This window comes from Rhinolophus sinicus, linkage group LG05 (genome assembly GCF_036562045.2).
Source record: "Rhinolophus sinicus isolate RSC01 linkage group LG05, ASM3656204v1, whole genome shotgun sequence".
NCBI lineage: Eukaryota > Metazoa > Chordata > Mammalia > Chiroptera > Rhinolophidae > Rhinolophus > Rhinolophus sinicus.
The window spans coordinates 140,454,990-140,479,847 of NC_133755.1; the positions used below are offsets into that span (position 1 = coordinate 140,454,990).

At 44.8% G+C, this 24,858-nt stretch overlaps 1 protein-coding gene across 6 annotated transcripts in view; it reads right to left on the reverse strand.

Annotated features, from left to right (window-relative positions):
* FYN (FYN proto-oncogene, Src family tyrosine kinase) overlaps positions 1-24,858 on the reverse strand; it is a 204,055-nt gene that overhangs the window by 43,027 nt on the left and 136,170 nt on the right. For 5 of the 6 annotated variants that reach the window (XM_019735019.2, XM_019735015.2, XM_019735017.2 and 2 more), the window contains 3 exons: positions 11,462-11,719; positions 7,785-7,881; positions 1,145-1,243 (listed from right to left, as the gene is read on the reverse strand). In XM_019735019.2, the coding sequence (XP_019590578.1) occupies positions 1,145-1,243; positions 7,785-7,881; positions 11,462-11,708 (443 nt within the window). In that variant the 5' untranslated portion in view covers positions 11,709-11,719. Of the gene's footprint in view, positions 1-1,144; positions 1,244-7,784; positions 7,882-11,461; positions 11,720-13,813; positions 13,912-24,858 lie in introns of those variants that run through there. The other variant, XM_019735018.2, reaches the window with a different exon arrangement.

Consider the following 24,858-nt stretch of genomic DNA (forward strand, 5'->3'; position numbering starts at 1 on the left):
CCACTGAGTATTTGAGAGTAGGAAACAAAACAGATCGTCTTAGAGGAAATACAAAGGCATTAAAGACAAGAGCTGATCCAATAGGGGATTTGGCTGAGGTGAGACTAATCCTCCCTGAAGCTTAAACAAATCCAGGGAAAAATTAAATATCAGAGCCAAAGGTTGGGCTCCGTGGCTGCCTTTCTCTCCATTCCTTTTTTGGTAAGGCCAGACTGCCTGCACTGAGGGGAGAGGCAGGTCCCTGGGCTGTTAGGGAGGAGGCCAGGTTCCTGCCTTTGGGAGATCAGGGCCCCACTTCCCTTCCCTCAGTTCAGAAATGAGGGTCGCCACACAAGTCACTCTGACAGTTCTGCGGTTTGGAAGTGCCAGTGAATCCCCACAGGTCAGGAGAAGGAAGAATGGTTGTTCCTTCTAGAATGCCTTCAGCCTACTGACCACCTTCCCAAACTACTACCAGTGGAAATCCTTGGGCCAGTTAACTGCTATTCACTATTTACTATCAAAGAAACCAGCCAAGACCCCAAATCAAAGCAAAGGACCCTTTGAAATGCATCACCACAGGATTTCCCCAGTGGTGGGACACATCGGTACATGAGATAGTTCTACCTGGGGCATGGAAGGTACGTCTTTTTAGTGCTCCTTCAATATTTCTGATTCGATGGAGGAGAAAAATCTCAATTTGTTCTTTAACAATTGTCTGCCATCCTTTTCCCTCCCTCTCTCTCTTCTTCCCACTCTTTCCCCTCTGCGCCCTTTTTTTTTTTTTCCTCCAGCAGACTGCAGGCTTGGAACCTTGGGTGGCAATAATATATGCTCTAGCTAGAATTCCATCACATTTTTATGGTTACTTTCTTTCTGTGGCAAGTGACATTGGGTTTTCATTTCGGGTACTGATACAAGGTTTTAAAAAGTGAGCAGGCTTAAAGAAAAATAGTAAGGTAATGCTGGTAGCAGCATTACATATATATATGTAGCCAAAATCATGGCACAAAGCCTGGGAAACATGGCATTACCATATTCTCTCAACCCTTAATCACTCTAGTGAATTTCTTCCCCCTCCTGCACAACATTAATGCATTTTGTTGTGCCAACTAACTTTAAAAAGCAAGTAGTTAAGTGAAAACAGCAAAACAATAAAACATACTCTTCTGCCTGAATAGAGTCAACTGGAGCCACATAATTGCTGGGAATGTAACCCGTCTCTCCGGTTGTCAAGGAGCGGGCTTCCCACCAATCTCCTTCCCTGCAGAGAGAAAAAGAGAAAAAGAAGTGAGCACAGTGACCAACCGATGTGCAGGTACAGACTCAAGGAGTGTATGACTGTCGCGTAGTCACCCTACCATCTGATTTCTCCAAACTCCAACACAGCCCTCTGTGAGGATCAACTGGTGACGATCTCTGTCCGCCGGGAATCGAATCCAGCCTTGTCTCTCATCACTGGTTTTATTTGTGAATTAAGAATGTAGGACCCTGGCCATGAGAGGGTTCTGTGTGTGTGTAGGGGAGTTGCTTGGTAAGTGTCCCCAACTTGGACAGAGGGAAGGGAATGCAGCCCCAGGCTACTTAAGAAAAACAGTATAACAACAACAAAATGGTAACTATGTGAGAGGAACGATGTGTTAACTAACCTTACTGTGGCCAACATCTCACAATATATGTGTGTATTAACCCATCACATGGCACACCGTAAACTTACATGATGTTGTATGTTAATTATATCTCAAAAAGCTGGGAAAAAAAATAAAGCACACACTAATAGCACTAACTTAGCTAACGTCTCTATTTTGTCCCCCACCTCGAGGCAACCAGCATTGTTTGGTGCTGCTAGAGAGATGCAAGCTTTAGTGTTATTTTGCCAGCCGTTAAAAACTTCATCAGAAAAAGAAAAAGAAAAACATCATAGCTGTAGATCATCTGAAAAAGGAAGCCTGTTAGGAGGTCCAGGGAGGGATGAAAGCATGTTCTGAATGCTTGCCTTGCTTGCACTGAATTAAATGGGCAGAATAATAAAGACTACGGGTGAGTAAGCCTGGCCTAGACATTTTCAACCTGAGGTTATTTCATCAACTATTTATAGCAATGGCTTGAGTCTGCTGGGTGGGAGGGGCAGGGTGGGTGTAGCTGGGTGTGTACAAGTGCAGGGGGAGAACAAGCCTCGCTAAGAGAAGGAACGCTTCTTAGTCACACACTTTGTACGTATGGCCCAGTGTTCCACGCAATAGCCTGGTCTCAATCTGTGGAGTTCTCAGAGCTGTGGGCCGACGGACATGAAAGGGGGGCTTGTAACACCACTCTCAGCTTAAAATGAATGAGCAAATTAAACGGTCGAGTTCCCATGCTCAGAACTCACATCGCCGTGTGTGGCAGAGAGCAGGGATGGAGTACACATGCCTCTCCCTATTAGCAACGGTTTGCAGATTTATGTGGGGCTGTAGCTCTGACACCAGTGCCGTCCACAGAACCCTCTAGCAGCCTGCAGTCAGCAGTGCAAGGGGCAGGGGAGGATGTGACTGCCCTTGAGCAAATCGAGACCTCACAGACTTCTGAATACAAGAGCTGAACTACCCCACCCGAGCACCAGTGGCCCAGCTCTTTCTCTCCTTCTTTTTTAGGAGGCAGCAAGAGAAACCCCAGGCCTTTTTAAAAATCACTTTTGGCTGGGCTCTGTCAAAGCCCTCAGCCAGCCAGGAAAGAAAATGTGCTGGCTTTTGGCCCTGGTCAAGATCTTCCCCAGACTGATTTAATTAGGTAGAGAATAACCAGCCTCCACGTTAAACGCAAGCCTTACTGGAGAGTCCCATTCTCTAAAGACTGACTGAGCAATGACTCCAGATAGGATTTAATAAAGCCACAAACATAAGGTGACAAGTCCACAAGTCCTACAGGTGCAGCTGTGGGGAAGTGTTTGGTGGCACAAGTAACAGAATAGTCCACAAGAAAACAGGGTGCCGGCAAGTTTTTTAAAACGTATTTTTAAATTAGTTTTTCAGTTTTTCCTTTTTCATCCTATTAAACAAATTTAAACAGAAAAAACAATCAAAAGAGGGAGATAATTTTTTCTCATATCCAGACAGTCTTTTATTAGTAACCTTAAATTTAGTTCATGTCCAGATTTTTATTATGAAATAACTTATACATGCCAAAGAATAGATGTATATGTGAACACCTGTGAACCCAACTAAAAGCTAAATCGTCACCAATGGTGTGGCATCTACCCTGTGCTGCTCTCCTATCAAATCCCTCTGCCTTTCAGGTTCAAATCATGAAATTAAAAATGTCAACATTTTAACAGTTTGTATTAGTTTCATGTCTATGTCCTCCAAAAGAAATTCATGAAGTTGTAACTATATCATCTTTAAACTTTGCATGTGTTTAAGGGAATGGCTTTGGAGACATTATCTTTCATATGGTGACAATGTTTACTGCTCTGCAATTCCACTAGATGGAGACATTTCATCATAAAAAAACAATACCCGTCATTTCCTCCCCTGCCTTCTCGCCTTCTCTCCCTCCACCCCCACACCTCACACACACCTGGCAAATGCTCCAAAATGGTGAGGAAAAAACTAAGTGCATGCAGCAGAGGCTTATTTTTCAATGTAAGATAACCGTCATCAAGTTATTTCTAATTGATTTAAATCAGGAAAAAGAAAGTCTAGTATCAATTTTGGGGTACATGGTAACGTCATCTGGGCAGGAAGCCACTACATTTTGCTGCGGGGTGGGACAAACTCAGTCTTATTCAGGTGATCTGGTATTAATCAAGTAATTTCCGTTTGAAATCCAGTATTAACTATCTCATTTCGGTCTTGGTACTGAAAAAGTTTAGCACAAATTAGAGTCCAACTACCAGCTCATGCTAAAGTCATGTATCAGGAATTCATGATTTTCTCTAAGTGACTCCATTAACCTCACAAAGGTTTTCAGTTACTCATGAGAAAGATAAAATCTTTTTCTCTTTTTTTAGGCCATCGAGGGTCGCTTTTTCATAAAAGGAGATATGAGGTGACAAGGACACAATGTATTAGGGAGGAAACCTCACATATTGTGCCCAGAGAAGCTGGTACGGACTCAAAACACCTATCCAGAAAGTCTTTTGAGCAAATGAATAAATTATCTTCTTTAATACACTAGAAGCCCCATTCACCTACAAATAAATAGCATACTCTTTACAAATCATTCACCTAGATTTAGGAAAATAGTATCTCTGCCATGCCACCTTTTATTTCTTTACTTGAGTTATTGTGGGCAATTAGCATTATTAAAGCTGCATGTCTTTAAACTGTTCTTATAGTGCCGGTATTGCATTAATTTAGAGTTGGTGAGATTTTCTTTCACCACGTTATCTTGCTCTGATTCAAACATATGATTTAAGACCTGGCTCTGAATAGCTTCTATATTTTCCTAACAGCTTCCCCTGTTCCTCTAATTTAAAGACTTGTTAAAAGAGCCTGGTCCTAATCCCCGCAATTGCTCATAGGGCTTGGGGTCCCAGAGCCCTAGGAGCCAGGGGCCCTGATGGAGCCAGGAAGCGGCATTTGCAAATAGAAGCCAGCCTTGATCTGTCCAGCTGTGGAGTATTTTTATTATAAATGCTGAATTCTTTCTAAATTTTGCACTTGTCTTACTTTCAGAGAGCATATCTATAATAATTTTGTCAAGTGTTTACATGGGGCTCTAAACCAGGATTTCTTCTTATCGCAGTGAAAAGAACTTTAAAGGAGTCACCCTAGGCAATGACCACTATTCCTCTCTTGTATTTTGAAGAGAGGCTGTGTTTCTAGGTGGTAAATCACTCATCAGAAAATATGAAAATAGGGAATAAAACAGATTAAATATTTTGCAAATGGGTTTAAATTCAATGATGTCCAAATGTGCTACACGGAGCAGTTACATCAGGTCAATGGACGTGCCCCGTCCCCAGGCTGGGCAGTAGTGCCACTGGCCCTGGGCACAGCACACGCGCATCACATGGTCCATGCCGCACTTTAAAACACAAAAGCCAGCCCTGTGGCCTCCCATTTCTGCCTCCTGACAGGGAAAGCAGTGGGAGGACACACACTAGGAAGTGTGGCAGCTGCCCCTGGAGAACAGCCCCCCCATCCTCCTTTCAGCGGATGAGAGCCAGGGGCGGGGAGAGGCTGGGGGAGGGGGAAGGAGAGCACGCCATCTGCTTCTTTGTGACTGTTTTGTTTTCCCTTCATGATTTTCTCTTCCCTATTATTACCCTTGACTTCAGGATATTGTAGCTGTTACAAAAACCTTATCTCCCCCCCCCCCCAATAATCTTGAAAAGGGACGTTTAAATGGCATGTAGGATGAGGAATTCCACTGGCAAGAAGGAAGAACATTAAAGGAAAAAAAACAGCACACCTTTGTAACGCTTTCTTCTAAGAGAACAGGGTCAGAGGCTCAAAGCCTTCTGTAAATATTAAAGGTCATGCATGCACATCGCAAAATATAGAGATAGACTGGGTCTTCCTTGAACGGTTCTCCAGTTTCAGTTGGATGCCACTGTAATATGGATGCCTACCCATATTAACAAAGGAAGAAGTCATGAATCTGACTTTGGCAAAGACTGGCTTTCCATATGCCCCGCAGTGTGGTGTGTAGATCCACTTGCTGTGTGGAGAAACGTGCCAGTAGAAGTGCTGTGTATGGTAAGACCTGCCACTCCCTAGGTCTTACCTTTCAGAAGCTGGTTAAAAGTTCTAACCAGCCTTGGCATTGAGAGAATATTACATAAAAGGGGGAGGGCAAGAGGAGTGCATTTCAGAATTTAAAGTTCGTAGACTCTGACAAGAAGCCTCAGCTGAGAATCAAAGTAACAATAAGGAACAGGCAAGTCAGGAGAGATTAAAGCCAAATCCCCTCCTCCCCCACCTCCCCGCCAATCTCCCACTGTGATGTCGCTAGAGTGGTTCGGTCCCTGCTGATGGGGATCTGTGGGCCTTTCCAAGACCAACCGTGACACTTAGGATGTGGCCAGCACGTCGCCCTGGGCTCTGCCACCTGCCAGCTCCTCTCTGCTACCAGGCAGCTCCCCAACCTGAACCCCTGGCTCCTCATGTGTCAAATGATGACTACGAGACACAGCTCAGACAGTGGCTGTGAAGAATGAGTAAGAACATTTCCAACATAGCACGTGGCTGGCACATAAAGAGCCTTCAGTAAATGGCAGCTGCTTACCACTTTTTAAAAAAGCTTCCTGTGGCTACAGAGGACGCCTCCTGGGGCAGGTAATGGTCTTGATACGGGTGCTGGGCATGTGCATGTCCGATTTGGGAACATTCTGCACACTGTCCACTTGAAGGAAATTATGGTAAAAAAACGTGCAGAACGTTAACTTTATCATTCTAACCATTTTCAAGTGTACAGTAAGTGGCATTAAGCACATTTTACACTGCGGTGCAACAGCCACCATGCACACATTTGATATGCACACTTTTCTGTACACATTTAAACAAAAAGTTAAAAAAAAAAGAACAAAAACAGCTGCCCACCCCGTACCCTGTTAATGATGATAATAGTTTAAAAAAACCAAAACAACCACAACCTTGTAGCTACTATGCAGACAGTGTCTTCTGATGTCCAGAAGAGTCACTGGCGTCTCACGGGAGGAACTCCATTCTGGCTGGCGAAAGGGAGCATTCTCAGGGTACGGTCCTGGGGGTGCCCCAGGGAACGGGTGGGCTTTCCAAGGAGGCAGTGTTCTGGGCCTGAGGGAGTTCCCTGGTACAGTGACCATGCCTCTTTCCTGGGACGGGCTGTGTGAGCAGTGCTGCCTCTGACCTGCCCTGGCTCAGGGTTTCCAGAAGGCTTAATGGCCAGGTTTTAGGTCCTTCCCTCACCGTGAAATCCAGTGTCCTCAGGGAGCAGAGGACAGAGCAACCGGACCTGCCGGCACAGGAGAACTTCCTGGTGGATGCTCAGGCCCCTAGTGGCACCCTTTCCCAACCACTGGGGAAAAGGGGAGGTGTGGGGAAGGTCTGTCTGGTTGACATGGGACACCACCATTTGCTTCCGAGCTTGGATTTTTCTGGAGGGCCCTCATCCATGCACACTGCCTTAACCGAACAAAGGAGGCAATATTTAAAAACTGTAGGGAAACCTGACCCATATTTACTCTTCTTAATGGAGGTGTTAAATGTAGTATTTGAAAAGTGAGTGCTTCTCACCCTGAAAATGTCCCATTGCCTATCTAACTGCTGTTCCCACTGGCCACATTTAAAATACACGCACTGTAGTCACTCGCAAGTGGGCGAAATCACTTCCCCTTCCATCTCACAAAGATTTCAGTCATGTGCACATTTTTGTTATGGGTAAATGTCTCCACAGGCTTCATCAATTGGAATGTTTAGCAGTTTTGCAAACAGAAGGAACTCGTCGCCAGCCTTAAGTGGGGGCTTAGCTAGTGCAACCCTTGAAATGTGAAGAAACTCTCCAGGCAGAGAAAGGGTGATGTGGAGAGCCAGGCCTTGTGCCAATTATCTGAAAGTGTAGATTTACAGAGGGTGATGCTGGTGCTTTTACAACCTTGAATCAAAACCAAAACCGTTGCCTCTGCTACTACGGTACCCTCCAAAAAGCAACCTGGCCAGACGGTGCCTAAAATACCGCACTGCTTCACTGACTTCTTTCTCAAGTGAAACTGGTATGAAGTAATGAATTGAGCGAGCATTCTTTCAGCATTTCAGATATCTGAAAAGGCACAGACTGGCGACAAGGATTTTTTTCCCAATCTGAAAGGCATGTGTACTCCCCCACTCCCTCTCCAAACTTACGAGCTGTTCAATATTTGAAATTTCTCTCCTTTGTGAAAACTCAGGTCATCTTCCGTCCGTGCTTCATAATCATAAAGGGCCACAAAGAGGGTCACTCCTGACAAAATGAAATCAAGGGGGGAGAGATTATTACATATGAGAAAATGAATTCCAAGAAATTAAATCTTCACTACAACCTCATTCTTAGAATCTACAGCTGATTAGCATGGGTAACATGATGCAGCGTTGTAATTAATGTGTGAAACCAGAGTTGCAGGGCTGAATTTATGCCTTGGTCTTTGGAGGAGAAACATTGTTTGATCTGACTAAAACTTGGAGTTGAAGCACTTCTCTCTGTGTACCTTTAAATGAATCCTCGAGAAGAGACAGATGTTAATGTCATGTCCACAACGAAGGGACAGCAGCAGCGTAACAGCTCAGATCTGCAGAGCTCTGCAGCAATTACACACACCCTTTACCTGACATTCAGGAGCCCACAGAAGGTTCCGGATAAAATGGATCACTCTTTCCCCTAGCACAACAGTAACACAGAATGCAGTAGGAAACTCCGTCTGCAGCCTGGGCACCGAGAAGACCCTCTCTGTCAATGCTCACCTGATTGGAGGATGTCTTGCCCCCCTTGGCATCTGCAACTGCTTTTGGGACTCCCCCCGCCCCTCTGTCTCCTTCTACCGTGAAGTCACCTATCCTCACACTGACTTGTAGTGCTCGCTCTTCCTCACACGCATCCTCTCTCTTCTCATCTGGTTCACTCCCCACACAGGCCCTTCCTGCTTTGCAGAAGTTTGCTGTTAACAACAAAGAATGCCCATTTGGCCTAGGACTTCCTCCGTCTAATAGGCCAGATTCTAAGGGAGACTCAGTGATTGGAAACTCCTGCTACTCTCGCCCGTGTACAACCGCACTCCTGTAAGTGTGGGCAAACCAAGCGACTTGCTTCTAACCCACAGAGAACGTGGCAAAGGTGATGGGAGGTCCCTTTAGTGATCAGGCTTCAAAAGATAACGACTCTGTCTTCCTCGCAGACTCATTCTATTGTCACGTTGGCTCAAACACTTTCGTGAAGCCGACTGCCATGTTGCAGAGGCCCACATGACAAAGCACTGAGGGTGGCCTCTGGTCAACAGCCAATGGGGAACTTAGTCCTGCCAATGCCACACGAGCTTGGCAGCAGATCCATGTCATCTGGACGGTGAGATGACTATGGTCCAGCCAACACACCTTGATTGCTTCCTGGGAGAGATTCTGAAATACGGGACCCAGCTAAGTCATTCCTGGGTCCCTGACCTACAGAAACTGTGAGATAACAAACGTGCATTGTTTTAAAGCTGCTAAGTTTTGTAGTAATTTGTTATGCAGCGATTCATAACTAATGCATCCCATGTCTCTGTTCTCTGGCTTCTCATTTTGATCTCCACACACTTTAAAGTGCCTGATGTGGCCTGAAGAACATACAACATGGATTCTACTCTTTGCCACGATGCCGTTTTGCTGTGTAGGAAGTTCCAAGGGAACATATGTGCCCACGGACTTTTCAAGAACCAGCGAGGAAGGCAGGCTTGTCTTTCCCCTCCATCCCACGTGGGACTTCCCCTAGGAGAGCTGGCACTCAGAAGGTCTGACCCTGCAAAGCAGGGCGCATTTGGCAACCACCTTCCTTTCCTTAAATTTCTTTGAAAGGTTAGAAAAGAGACTGGCTTAAAACAAAGTGGGAGCCTGTAAGGTCATGCCTGTTCTCACTGAACACTCTATTAACAGATCCCTTCGTTACATAATTTAAAAACAAACCCCAGCTCCACCGTGTGGAAGACAAAGCACACGAGGGTGGACGGCTTCCGCTCTCTCCCTGCATCAGCCGCCACTTTCTCACTGGGTATTTTTACCTTCTAGGGATGGAAGGGAGAGTCAAAGGAGGTCACAGGGACAGGCAGACACTATTCTTAGCCTGAAAGCACTGAAAGTAGTGGTGGGGAGAAAGGCATGCATATAATAAAGCCAAATAATACAAGGCAGAAAAACCTGCCAACCTTTGGGGGTACGATGTTTTCACTTTCTCATTTTATAAGGGACCAGATGGTCTCTTATACTAAGAGTGCCCCTGACTACAGTACAGAGCCACATGTTCAAGGCGAGTAGCTTTATGCCACTCTCTAGTGACATTATAAATGATACCTTCAGACACAGGGATTCATAGCCAGCATTGATGAATGAATGAACAAGGTTAATGCCTGTTTCAGCAGAATTCAGAGTCTGGCTGGCAAAGCACTCAGCAGGCACAGGGAGCACACACTGGGTGCATCTTTGGCTGGTTTTTCTTTTTTTTTTCCTCCTACATCCTCAAGAGACTTCCCTAGACAGCCTGACTGCCTCTTTCCTTCCTCTTTCCATTGTAAGTGCCTTCCAGGAAGGCAGACAGGATGAGTAAGCATACCTAGCATTCATTCACCCATGTAAGGCTGGCTCTAAAGGGAAAGCTAGATCCACCATAACACAAGGACATAGTGGCCCAAAGCTCTGGGTCGGGTTCCCTGGATTAACTACACTGCCTTGTTGTGTGCAGAGGGAAGAAAATCCCTGCTAGTGCCTCAGGAGTGCCAGCTCCCCCAGTAAAAAGGCACAATGGGTCCTTATATAAGACATCAGCTCCCGGATGAGCTGAGAGCACAATGGCGGATGTGTATTTCTTAAAACTTTTGTACTGAACAAAACAATTTTGGAATAAATAATGTCAAATACATAAATACCATGATTCACATCCTGGGAGAAACTTGGAAGACTAAGGATGCATGAGATAACTTGCAAATGTTTCAGAAAACATATGTCTGAGGATGCATGCCAGATATTTTACAAAGTATTAGCTAAGTCAGCAAATGCACATGGCAGTAAAACAGCATGTGGTGGGAAAGAGAAGGAAACAAAACAAAAAAAAAAACAAAAAAAAAGAGAGAGAGAAAGATCCCTTAAGGATACGTAAGATTCGATTTTAAATTGCAAAAGATACATGAAGATACTTGAGGGCTGATAAACTCAGTCATATGGAAGATGACGGGAAGATCAGAGAATCAATGACGAGGAACGGCCAGAAAGATAACGCTGCCCAATGACCCCACCGGCTGGGCAGTGACAGGCAGGCTGAAGAAAAGGAAGATGAGGGAGGAGGTGCTACCCTGTCAGGTGGCTCTTAACTGGAGGATGGGAGGAAGGAATGAATGAATATCTGGAAAACTCAAAATACACACTCTCAGATCCAGTCCCAGAGCTTCTGATTCAAAAGCTCCAGGGTGGGACTCAGGCACCTGTGTTTTGAAAAAACGACCCTAGTTATGCCGAGCCAGCCCGCCAGCTGAAGGGGAGAGCCACTGGCCGAACGTGCCCCCGGAAAAGCTGTATCTCACAACCCATGCAGAACTCTCACGGAGCAGCAACGTGGGGTTGCAGCACCCCTGTCGCCAGCATTTGGTCCACCAACATGTGTACAGCAAGCTCTGGCTTCCTTATTGCTCCTCACCTCACAGATGTTAGGTGGAGATGGATGAAAAACCTAAATGCCAAGTCCTGAGTCAAAGGGAGCTGATGGGAGCACAAATGTTCAATGGCCAAAAGAATGAAGAGCAGCTGCTTCCTCCCCACCTCGGCCCTCGGTCACGGTCACGGTCACGGTCACGGTCAGGGCTTACCTGTCCCTCCTCTCGTACGCAAGGTCCCAGTATGAGACGAAGAGTTCACCCCCCCAAAGACGGTGAGTCCTTGGCCCCCGGCTGCGTGGAAGTTGTTGTAGTTTGGGATGGAGGTCACACCGAAGCTGGGATAGTGCTGAGGAGTGGGGTCTGTGCCATAGCGGTAGCCGGAGCTCTGGTTCAGGCTGCCATCCCTCTCCTCCGTCAGTTTTGTAGCTTCTTTGTCCTTACATTGCACACAGCCCATTATCTAAATTCCTGCAGAAAACATAAAGGAGGCATGTGAACTTGGATGCTCCTTAGTTGCTGGGGTGCTTGACTATTAAAGAGGGATCATTCATAAGGCTTGCCCTGGGGTATTTCAGGCCTGTCAGGCGCATGAGGAAAAGCAGTAGCTAGGGTTGATGGTTAGACGCAATCTCAGTGCCCTTGACTTATCACATTTGCTCCCCATCCGCTCTGGACGATGGGATCAACACAGAGTTGACGTTCGCCACCCAGCAATTTTCCTCAAATGAGGTCTACACCCCTTAAAATTCTGCAGTATCACACACCTGCCTGTAGACAGCCTAATAACACTTACTATTATGCTTTTCGACCATCATCTCAAAAAATAATGTATGCTCTAGGAAATGAGTCTATATCATATTAGAATAGAAACCTCCGTCATGGCTAAGGAAATCTAAAGAAGAGGGTAAAGGTGTGTTGGAAAAGCCAGAATACAGCCCCGAAACGACTCACCGCACTTCTGCACTCATGGGTACCCATTCTTCAGGACTCATTTGGCAAGTTTCAAGCAATAAGATAATGATAAGTATCAAAATGAAGAAATAGTTGCTGGGTAAAAAATTAATGGGCAGAAACTAAGCGGTCCGAGTTATTTGCAGGATGTCATGACAGCCTACCGTAACAACATCATTGGAAGCTGCTAATGAATTATCTACACGTCCATTAGCTGCCGACATTTTTCAGAAACACTTAAAAAATACCGTCCCCATGTTCTAGAGGTAATGGTGGATTCAAGACCCGCGTCATCGTCACCCCACCCGCCTCCAAACCTACACCTCCTGAGCATCTCACCTCAGTAAATGGCACTGCTGATTGCCCACTTGCTCAAGTCTGAATCCCAAGAAGCGTCCTTCTTTGCTTCTTCTTGTTTATTCTCATTCTTCCTGTCTCACACTGTACTATCCAAACATGCTGAACTTCTTAGTTCCTCAAAGGTTTCCCTCTTCCCACTCCCCTTCAGGCCGTGGAACATGGCTTTGGACACTCTCTCCCTCTCCTCTTTGATATGCAATATAACATAACATAACCCTTCATGTTCCAGTTAAGACACTGCTTCCTTTGCAATGTCTTCTCTGATTCTCCATCCTCCCCCAGGCTGAGGTGGTACTCTTCTGATGTGCTCCCATGACATCTTGATTTCCCTCAGATTGGCACCTATTGCACCATACTAAAACATGGTCGGTCCACTTGTTTCATTGCACAATTGACTGTGAGTTCCAGGAAAGCAGGGGCCTGTCTATTTTTGTCATGGTTTTATTGCTAGTTCCTGGACACAGAGCAAGCCCTCAAGAAAGAGCAATTGAATGAGCGAAGATTCTCTAGCCCACCATGTTTCTTTCACCCTTTCTTTCTCTTTGCATCAAGACCAACCCTTCTTCCGGTGACATTTATCTGCAGTTTGCCTTACGCTTTTGAATCTATTGGTGTGTGTGAGAAGTGAAGATGATTCAGAAATACAAGTTGGTTAAATGACCCTCATTATGGACTGCAATACCCTGTCAAGCTGGCAGTGGGGAGGTAGGCAATGGATATCCTTGGCAAAACTAGGAAAAGTGGCCCATTTGGGACCAAAGAACAAAATAAGAAACACATCACACCATGTGTAATTACATGTATTCACTGGGGAGGGCACAGCAGGTACAGGATGGGAAGGGACTTGATGCAGTGAAGGAGAATGAAAGAGTTAGCTTTTGTACAGTATCTTGCAAACCAAAGTAGGGAGCGCCACGTCAGATATGGAGCCTCTTGGGGGGCACTGTCTGAGCACTGCTTTTCTTCTGGAGGGGTCATGGAAGCAATATCAGACTCAAGTCCTTCACATTACATGTTTCAATAAACACTTACTGAATTGAATGTGAGTCCCTGAGAATGGAAGTGTTTGGAAGTGAGCCGCCCACTGCTTGAGCTGAGATCACCAAATCTGGAACACATTTACTTGTAAATCATTCACGATTAACTTACAGTATACTGTGTCCAACATGCTCTCTAACTTACGGTAAATGAATGCGATTTTAACAAGTTTCCAATAGCAAATGAAAAAAACATCTCCAAGGCATGACTTACTGAAGGAATTTCATCATTTGTTGTGGGTATTGCTTCATCAGACTGACAAATGTCTTGCTCGCTGTATATTAACTCTTTCATGGTGGAATATCACTCCAAGCTTCTACAAAGGACAGACGGAAGACACTTCTTGTCCCAGGTGCTTTTTTCAGGGATTTCACTAATCTACTGTATTTAGAGGATGTGAGACCTGAATCACAGAATAACAGCATTTACACCAGGGGTGATTTTGCTTCCCCACCAGGGGACATATTAGACAATAGCTGGAGACAGTTTTGGCTGTCACAACTCGGGGATAAGGGATACTACTGACACCTAGTGGGTAAAGGTCAAGGAGGCTGCCAAACATCCCACAATGAACAGGACAGCCTCCAACAACAAAGAATTACCAGGCTCCAAATGCTAATAGTGTCAAGGCCAAGAAATCCTGATCTGTGGAGAGGAAAGAATTTACACCTGCAGCTCTGAAACAGTATAACAGCTGTTTTCCTTATATGCATGCAATTAGCATGCAATCCAGAATGTCTTCCTTAGGTATGCTAGGTAAAAAGAGGTGAGTTAAAAAATTGACATGAAATGCTCTGACTTTTCTCTAGAAGCTTGTCCCTGTATAGAGAAAAGAATCTAAAATCAATGAGAACTCTGATTATAAACTACTCTAACAAAACAGAACGAAATCCTACATCAGAACCCTGCAGAATACAGGACCCTACAAGTAACCAAACTAAGAAAAAACAGTCTTCCAAAATCCACTAAAAAAAGTATTCCTGTTGTAATAGACGAATAACAGCTTACATATAATTCTATCAAATAATGGAAGAAAATAAATAGTAAGCACGTAAAGACAGCGATTATGTGTTGGTTTTTGTTTTATTATTACATGTCCAGTGTCCAGAACAGTGCCTGACACACAAAAGGAGCTAAGTAAATATTTGTTAACATGTTGCGTACGGATCACGAGAATCTTCACGAGGGATTTAAACACCGCCGTATGCAACGTGTTAAATGATTCAATGCAAAAACTGAATCAAAATCCTTGTGGAGAAAACAATTCTCTTTTATAGAAGGCACAGCTCTGTTACAACTTCATGTATTTGTAGTTTTGAGTAAGGAAAGTTTCTGCACTGGTCTTGCTTACTCTTTCCCCTTCATGACAAACATGAAGCAATTGAAGGAAATCAGGAAATGCAGGCTCAAGCCATTAAAAGTTAATCATAATGAAAATATTTGTATAAGAACTTGTGGTCTTCTTCCTCCCCCTTGGGGTGGTCTGACTAACGATTTCCTGATGGAGAGTCAGAAGATGCCACGTGAGTTGTACGCAATGTGGCTTCAGGCTCCTTGCCACGAGGCAAACTTCTCAGCATTCGAGTTACAATGAAAATATCCTTTATTACGCACAGTTTTGTGGTGGGGCTTTTATGGCCACTACTATAGGTTCATCATAAACATATAATGCACTAATATACTTGTTCGAGATCTGTGGGGCATTGGGAAACACTGAATAATGTCATTCCAAGAGTGGGTCCCTGGAGTGACTCTGGTCAGTATAAATCACACACCATGAACTCACGACCATCGTTCCCGCATGTTGCTCTGCCTAGAAAAACGGATGGAGAAGCACTTGGACCAACAGGGTCCTGCGCCTATAGTCAAAGTGTCTGGATTAGAGCTGTAAAGCTCCCTATTTGCCAATCCTACTGCAAACTAAGGGGCTCTATTTCTACTATCTAAGTCAAAACTGATTTACGTACAATTTCCTTAGTCCTACAAATCTCCTCGTATGTGCCAACAGTGTTAAGCAACTTGGGGAAGAGTTGCCAAAGAGAGACTCTAAGGATTGCCACACCCTGCTCCCATGAGCTGTCAGATGCCATCACTTTTGGGTGCTATGCCATGTGCGGCGCAGGGCCCTCCTTCACATCGCCCTCGAGGGATGGACTGAAGGTGACATAAAGGATGGAATGTATCTGCTACTCTGGCTGCCGATCTACGGTGAGTCTGGTCGAACGTCCATTCCCTCCACTGATGCCAGAGACCACATTCCGGCTGGCTAGATGGCCCCTAAATACAGACATGTTCATGTTGTCTCATATGCCAATCAATAATGCAATGCCTGTATGCACAGGTTATAGCATCACAGAACTTTTGAGAAGATTTCAGGTGTGTGTGAGACCTAGGTAGCAAAAATGGAAAAAGGCCACTGGCAGTCTTCGGCAAAAGCAAATTACTTTCACTTGAGACACATAAATTTGCAGGCAGAGGAGGGATGGCAGGAAGAGGAAAGGTGAAACTGACAACAAGTAACTTTAATTTCAGCAGCATAAGCACTTTTGTCTCAGAAACTAGCTAAGGTGGGTGTGGAGAAGTGACAGCCTTAGGCATAAGTCACCATCCTTACTCCTGACAGCCCAGACTTTGGAGAGTGACAGGTAAAGCCACGGTGGCCTGTACCCTGATGTGGCATGTTTCTGGGTGCTATCATTCACTGTTCCTTTAGCTGGTCTCCACTTTACCTGGGCAGGTATCAAAATAAAAGAACAAGGAAGGGAACCTAGAAACCAAACACAAGTAACTGAGATGGGGACAGTTGAAAAATAATTTAAGTTGAACTGTAGATTGACGGCACAGTTTCATCCACATCTCTAAGAGAAAAGGGAAAACTGGCAGCTTAAGAAGCAAACCCCCTTTGCAGTAATAGCACGAGGCAAGAAGATGTGGCAGAGACACATCAGAAATGACTTAACTTCATGGCAGGGGGCTTTTGATCCTTGTAGAAATGGGGAACACTCACAAGAATCAACTTGAGGTGTTTTGCTCCATTCTCAAAGGAGAAAACGAAACCCTTGAAGTCTACAGAAGCCTGGCCTTAGTTGTCCCCATGTAATTGCTGGAGCACATGTGGGGCAGATGAATGCCACACACAGGCAGCAACGGTAGTTGGTCCCCAGAACCTGTCACCCAAATTTCCTAACATTTCCAATCCTTTATGATGATTTTCAATCCTCTTTGTAGGACACTGCGTCTTGATACCTCCACAAGGGAGCGTGCACAGTGCTGTCTTCTGGGGACAGACAGGACAGAAGGGCCCATGATGACTGGGGACCCTGCTGGACAATCCTGGAAGCACAAACACTCCTCAAGGTCCTGAAGCAGAGATAAGGTCACACTTGGGACAGCAGTTTGGAGATGTAAGTACTTGAGGGCTGAACAACATACAGCAGTGGTGCTGGCTTCTGCCAGTTTTCCGAGACCAGCTGAAAAAAGAGCACGTAGGACTCCACCAACAAGGAAAAACCCTCTGTGGGCTGCTCACTGAAAATACGTGCCTTGCTGAAGAGGTGTGACCCAGATTCCTGCCCCCAGTGTACAAGCCCTGGGCCTTGTGAATGCCTTCTGTGCTTAGGTATTTTATTTGGCACAGCTGCCTTTCACAAAGAGGGACTATCTTAGGTGGACGTGACCTCACCAGGTGAGCCCTGGAGAGGGACTTGGCTCTTTCTGGAGAAGCGGATTCAAAGCACGGGAGGCATTCCATTGCTGGCTTTGAAGCCAGAGCAGGTTACATGGCCCGGAATGTGGCTAGCCTCTAGGAACTGGGAATAGTCGTCAGCTGGGGACAGGAAAGAAATGGGGACCTCAGTCTTACAACCACAAGGAACCGAAGGGTCAAGAATGTGATGGAGCCTGGAAATGGATTCTTCTCCAGTCAAGACTCCAGATAAGGAGGCTGTCAGCCTTGTGAACAGAGAGGCCAGCCACACCAGGCCTGGACTCGAGACTCGGAGCTGAGAGCTCATAAATGGCTGTTGTTTAAGCCACGACGTTAGCAACTTGTTACACAGCAATAGAAAACAAGTACATATTTTAGTGGGAGGGAGCACCACAGAGATGAAAGCTCCAACCTTGGCAGCGATGACCAAAATAAAATAAGGGCTACTCGCAAGCCAGGTGCTGTGCTATGTGCTGGAACATCTATCTCAGTAAAGTCTCAGGACAACCCTAAGATGGAGGTATCGTCACTTTCCCTCACTCTACAACGGAGGAACAGAAGGGTTGGGAATTTGTCCGCAGCTCGGTCAGGGGTGGAGATGGGATCTGACGCCAGACAAGACGGATTCCATCGCCAGCACATGGAGCTGCTACACTGGAGTCGCCTCTTGCCCCGTGGAATCCTGGCCAGGCCACGGACGGGTGTGGGTGTGAGGGTGGGAAGAGCGGAGGGAGAGCCCTGTGGGGAAGGTCCCCGGTCCTACAGAGCCAGACTTCATGTGCATGACTAATGAAGGCCCGGATTTCGGGTACTGGGCCTCACTCCCCCACATTCACACTTTACCCCCTGAGACTGGCTCTGTAGGGGTGCTGGGACCAAGCTCGCTGTAGTGAGTCACCAGCTTCCATGATGTGGTTTGGCATCTTAATGAACGTTTGAGCCAATGACAGGAAAGCAGCCCTTAGTTTCCTGATAGACATGGTGGGGTATTTATATATACCGGGAAGGAATCAGGATTGGTTTCTTTGGTATAAACGTGACCCTTCCTACTGCCTTTAAAACGTGATTTGCTTTATAGACAAATCTTTATAGAATATATTTACTGCATAAACTGAGCTATACATGTAAGGCCTCCTCCAAGCACAAAATAACAAATTTCTGCTCATGGTGGGGTCCTGTGAGGGCAAGGCCCCCACCAAACACAAGTGATAAACCACGCTATCTCTGAGGTGAGAAGACTGATGTGAAAGCAGAAACATACACAATATAGGCCCTGGCCACATGCAACAATGGAAGAACAGAGCTTATTTAAAAATCAAATCAAAGCTTTGCTTCAGAAATAGTACAAGGTGGAGTTGGACCCACTAGATCATTTACGCTTGACTTGCAAAGGCACTCTGGAGGGTGAGGAAGATGGATTTTGTTCTATACCGCTCAGCAAGGGAATTGAACTAACATAAATCACTCATAAAATGTCACATTACTTTCAGAGAAAGCCACATTCCTGGCACCTAGAATATTTTTTTGGTGCTTCCTCTGGCTTGTCTTGTTCAAATGACCCCCAGGCTTGGAAGCAGCAGCTCACAGGCCTGTAGCATTTTCTCCTTTCCCTTCTGTATCGCCTTCCATTCCCCAATGCCCAGAGATTTAAAAACACTTAATAAAAAGAAATGGAAGCATTAGATGCCAATGGTGAAATTTCACATTGCAGTCAACTAAATGCTGGAACCATTCCCAAACCCAAAAGGCCAAATGAGATTTTAACACCAAACTGTGGAAAGGCTCCAAAGGTGGGAAGAATACTTTCTTCTTACATTCAACTTCACTTCTATCTTAGGGTTAAGACAAAAGTGAAATGGTGATAAAAATAAGGGTGCATTTAAACTGTCTATGCCTAAGGGTTCAGAAAGATTTAGAGCGCAGATTGTAAAGTTTTTCAGGCCTTCTCCCATGCCTTTTTAGATCATACAAAAGTTCCTTGTGGTTAGTATTTTAAAATTTTATCTTATTTTATTTTTATTGAGATATAATTCACGTACCACAAAATCCATCCTCTTAGAAGTGTACAGTTCAGTGGTTTTTAATGTATTTACAAAGGAAACCATTACCACGACCTAATTCCAGAATGTCTTCATTACCCAAAAAGAAACCTATACCCATAAAGCCGTTACTTCCATTCCCGTCTCACTCTAGCCCCTGGCAGCCACTAATCTACTTTACGTCTCTATGGACTTGCTTATTCTGGACATTTCATGTGAAGCATATAATATATGGCCTTGGGTGACTGGAATCTTTTACTTGGCATAACGTTTTCAAGGTTCATTCATTTCGTAGCATGAATTAGTATTTCATTCCTTTTTATGGCTGAAGAATATTCCATTGTATCCCACTTGTTTACCCATCATCAGCTGATAGACATTTGGTTGTTTCCACTTTTTGGCTATTATGATTCATGCTGCTATAAACATTCATGTCTAAGCTTTTATGTGGACATATGCTTTCAATTCTCTGGGGTTAATATTTTAATATATAAGCAATTTACATATATTGCTTATATTTAGAAAAAACCTAAGATTAGGTAAATGGGAAAGCATGTTTATTGGAAATTCAAAGAAAGGAAAAGCAACTCATGAAACATGGGAAAATGTTACCTACAGTAGTGATCAAAAAACCACAATTTAGATTAGTGAGATACTTGCACTTCTAAATGAATGAAATTTAAAAAAGAAGTCTGTCCAGTAGTGATGGAGTTCCCTTGACAAGCATATTCTCCTGCACTGATGATAGAAGACTGGGAATAAGGGGTATATAACACATTCAATTTGGCAGTATTATCAAAAAACCCTAAAAATGGGCCTACTCTTTGTGAATCTGTGCTCAAGGGATACTTTTTAAAAATGACATGTGAAGAGGTTCTATGAAGTGTTATTTGTCATTCGGATTATAATTAGAAAACTTGCTAATTGTTTAACAAGAAGGCAATGGCTAAGCAAATTTTAAGGCATGTCCATAATATAAACAGAAATGAACACTTAGGTTACAGAAAATTGTTAGTAATATGGAAAAATACTCATGTTATATTAAGAAGTATCATATGATTGTGACTATATAACAAATGCCTTGAAAATCTTTTGGAAGGAAAGATACCAAGATGCTTGCTAGTGTATGTAGGGGATAACACTATGGGCAAATATTCTCTCTTCTCTCTCTGTTTATTTATTTCTCAGATTTTCTATATTGAGAATGCACCATTTTTATAATGAGAAAAACTATTTTCATAAGAAAGCTCCCTTTAATCTTATCAGTTACTGATTTAATTTGTATAAGTTGATAACAACCATACCTTGACGAAGTATGCTTCATTGATTTAAAAATTAAGAGAAGGAGAGAGAGTGATTGATTCTAAAACCTGTTAAGAGGCAACCTCTCCTTCTGGAAGGTGTGGAAGGCGATGGTACCAAAGGGCAGAGAGACTTCAGAATGTGTTTTCACAACATTTATGCTCAGTAGTGGGCAGAAGGGAGCAGCGCTGGGAGTGGGTGGTGGATGCCACAGAAATCTAATTAAGGGCATATATTAAGCAAATCCATAATATACAATCAACTCAGGAGACTGTGATGGTGGCAAGTAGCAGAATCTGGGATAACAGAACCAGGAGTGAGGTGGCTGGGTTAATGGGTTCTTGAGAACCTTCGGGCCCCAAGCTCCTAGATACTGGAGTGGGAGGGAAGGAAGGGTAACTCAGTAAATTCAGAATGATGGTACTTGGGACCCCAACCAAGGAGATCTGGTGACTAAAGTATCTGTAGGACCTTTTAGTGAGTAAGGGCCTGAAGACTACACATGGACACGGCTCTCAGAAGGTGGAGAGGATAAAGCAAGGCACTGTTGTTTTTTGGATGCCTGCTGGTGGTGGAGACAAGGGGATTTGCTTAGGATACCCTACAGAAAAATTCTGTATTTTCCTCTTGTTACCTTCACTTTTTTTTGTTGGGACATTCAGCTTGGCATTTTGATGCTCTGACTTTTCCCTCTGACTAGAGGCAAGAATTCCCCAAGCCTAGAATTTGGGGCAATCCAACCAGGGCACAGAACAGTAACCAACACTGGTTTATGTGACCTGAAATTTTTCTGAAAAACAAAAGATCCAACAAAGAGGTTTCTTCCTAATGTTGATATTCAGTCAAGAGTCTTTCCTTCCTCCTTGGCCCTGTTCTATGAAAACAACCAGAGAAAAACAAAAATAAAAACAAAAATGTGGACTTCTATTCATGAACTAGCAAAGAGAAACAGGAAAGTCAGTGTCACATCTGGGCCACAGTGGCAGAGACTGGCTTTCTGGGTTGAACTGGCTGAGGGCCCAAGGGTTAGAGTGTCACCTGGCGGAGCCACAAGAAAACACATTAGCACAAAGCAGCTGTTGGAACGGGCGTCATCAATGCCTCCTCCCTGCCAGTGCAGAGAATGAAAGCCAGCGAGGTTCACTCTCCAATGCTGAACAAAAACCCTCTCTGCTGATCTAGTCTCTATAGAGGTTTCTCGCCAGACGACTCTGCAAATGTGGCCTCACCTTTTCAAAAATCAGTGATTCCTTTCCCTGCCCCCCTTTAATTCACCAGTTCCAGTCAAAAAGATCCATTCCTTTAAAGAAACAGAATTGATTTTGAATAAGGAAATTTCACTTTTCTCCTTTTTGCCCTGGAGCTCACGTGTGTGTTGTGGCCTCCAGGTCTCCCCTTTCCACTCCTCACTTACCTGGTTATGAAGTCGGAGCCCATCAAAATCTACTGCCCCGAGAAGTTGGTGGTAAAGCCATTTGCACTGTAGTTTTGGAACTGAGGCTGATGTCTGTTCTTTGAAGAAGGACATGAAGCCCGGTCCCCCCTCCTCTGGATCTTTATGTTGGCACTTTCTCAAGTTGCAAGGAGTTAGCAACACCAGAAGCCATAACTTTCGCATCTCTTGCAGTGGTTTTGAATTTCAAAGCTTCTCGGCAGCTGTTTTGGTGTGAATGCTGATAAAGTAGGCTGTCAGAAAACATACCCCTCTCCTATCCCATGGCCTCTACTGGGACAAGGAACAACAGTGATGGCGATGATGGTAACAGGGGAGCAGAGAGGCCGACCGACTCTAGCCAGCCCCCTCCTGCCATTTCCTCTCCTAAAAGGAATGAGGACTGTCTCTGCCTTCCCTTGACTTTCCTTTCCTTACCCCTGATGAGCACAGATTGATTGACTGTGTGCTGTGGCTTAATTTCACAAGAGGTTTGCACTCATGAATGCAAGCTGAGTGCCATCAGAGACAAGGAAATTAAAGGAAGGAGATAAAATAAGCAAGAGGAATAGGACATAAAACCCACGAGAGGCAGTGATGCTTTCCCCAGCCGCATATAAAACAGTATTGGGGATGACAAACTGTGGCCACTTTGTGTGGGAGGGACATGTATTCATGGGCTAGACCACTTGTGGATGACCTACTTGGCACCTGAGAGAAATCCAATCAGGTTTCTGCTGACAAATCCAAAAAGGGAAGACTTGGTTTATATACCAGCATACATTTTATAAACACTATGGATAATAAAATTTATGATAAAGTAATTCAGTAGCGACTTTTTACTTGGCATATGAATGAGGCAGAGTATGATTTTTGTTTTTAGAGTGTTGTCTTGCAGAGTAATTGAACCTGAGGTTAACTCCTTAAAGGTGACAGCATAGAAGTTTATCTTCTCCTTTTCCTGAGAGCTTGCAGGATTCTGGTATCATACAGGGTTGTCCTGAGCATAGAGGAACAGAGCCTTGCATCCTTAGGCCCAAATCCACATCACTGAAAATGAATGAGTAGTGGGAGGATGAAGGCAGGTGAAAGGTGTGGCAGACTGCACACGGTGCCACCAAATCCACAGTAACAGAATTTTAATACGGCTGATCATGCTATGCAGTTGAAGACTCCATTTTTCAGACTCGCTTGCAGCTAGGGATGGCCATGTCTTAATTCTGCCCAACTGGTTGTGAGTGGATGTGATATATTCAACCTCTGTGTCCTTCAAAAGGGAGTGGGTTGCTCTCCGTTTGCCTTCCCACTACCTGTGGACTGAAAAGTAGCTGTGGTCCTGGTGACCTGGCTTCAACCAGACAGGATGGCAACCTAATAGGGAATGGCAGGCCGTAGGACAGAAGGGCCCTGCGCCCTGGAAACCCTTGTGACGCACAGCTGCTCATCTGCCCTAAGGCTCGGATCAGGGACCCCAACACAAGTGCACATGAATATCTGTCTTGTGTGAGCCACTGTTTTTTGCAGGGGGAGTGAGGTGGGGCCTTTTGTTTATAAGATAGCCTGTACCCCAACAAAACAGGAAGTAATCCAAACACAGAGGTCAAAGGGTAGCTCTGTTGGCCACTTGTTTGTTTTTCCTCGTCTCTAGAACTAGTAAGAGCGTCTGACCTCCTCTGATAATCTAAGTTAAACTTGGATGAAGGCAGGTTAGTAGGATAACAACAATTACGAATCATAGCAATAGCTACCATTTATTGAGAACTTATTTTCTGTTTGGCCACCTCACATATGGTATTTTATTTCATCCTCAGAACAACCTTGAAAGGGTATTTCACAGTTAAGAAACGCTGGGCTCTCCTTTATTGGAGGGGTCTATCCACCCTTGTTTAGGGGCCAGATGGGAGACTGGTTCTGGTGCTGCTGACACCTTTGCCCCCCTTACCTCCTCTGCACTTGTGTTACCAGTAAAGAGGCAGATTCTCAAAAAAAAAAAAAGAAAAGAAACCTTGGGCTCTTAGAAGTCAAGTACCTTACCCAGGCTACCCAGTCAGCGGGACCTGGATCCAAGGCCATGTCTAATGCAATCACATCCTCATCCTCTTCCTACTACCCCACGCTCCCTTTTGAGATACATGCTGTACTGCAGCCATCATCTTTTTTTTCCCCCTAAAAGCCCCATCACATGGAGGCTCCAATTTGCTGGGGCTCTTCCCTAGGGTTGTGGGGCATAGCTCTTCCCCTCCTGAGCTGCTAGAGATGAGGAAGTTAAAAAGAAAACAATAAGAAGAACAAAGACCCTCCCCTCCAACAAAAGTTACTCAGATATCAATGTAGCCGTAGTAACACCTCACATTTTCAACTGTATAATTTCTCTTGCATCCTTGTTTCCTTCCTTCTATTTACCTTCAGTCCTACTTCCAGCCTTTATTCAGCAAACACATTTTGATCCTCTGTGACAGGCACTGTGCACAGGGCTGTGGATACAAAGTCAGGTAAGCAAGGCCCCTACCCTCGAGAAGCTTATGTACACCCAGGAGGGAGACAGGCAAGTCAATCAGTGGAGGCGGGGTGGGGAGGGAGCGCAGAGGGAGCCTGAATTCTAGGCTAATGACTGTGAAGGTGACCAGACATTGGCCCAGGAGAGGAGGAGGTGGGCATGCAAGGGCTGGGAGCGCAGAGGGGTGGCACAGCATGGCTCCATGTGGCTTATTGGATATGTCCCCATATTTACAAAGCACTGAAACATGTGGTAGGCAGATTGCAAGGCTGTGGGCTCCAA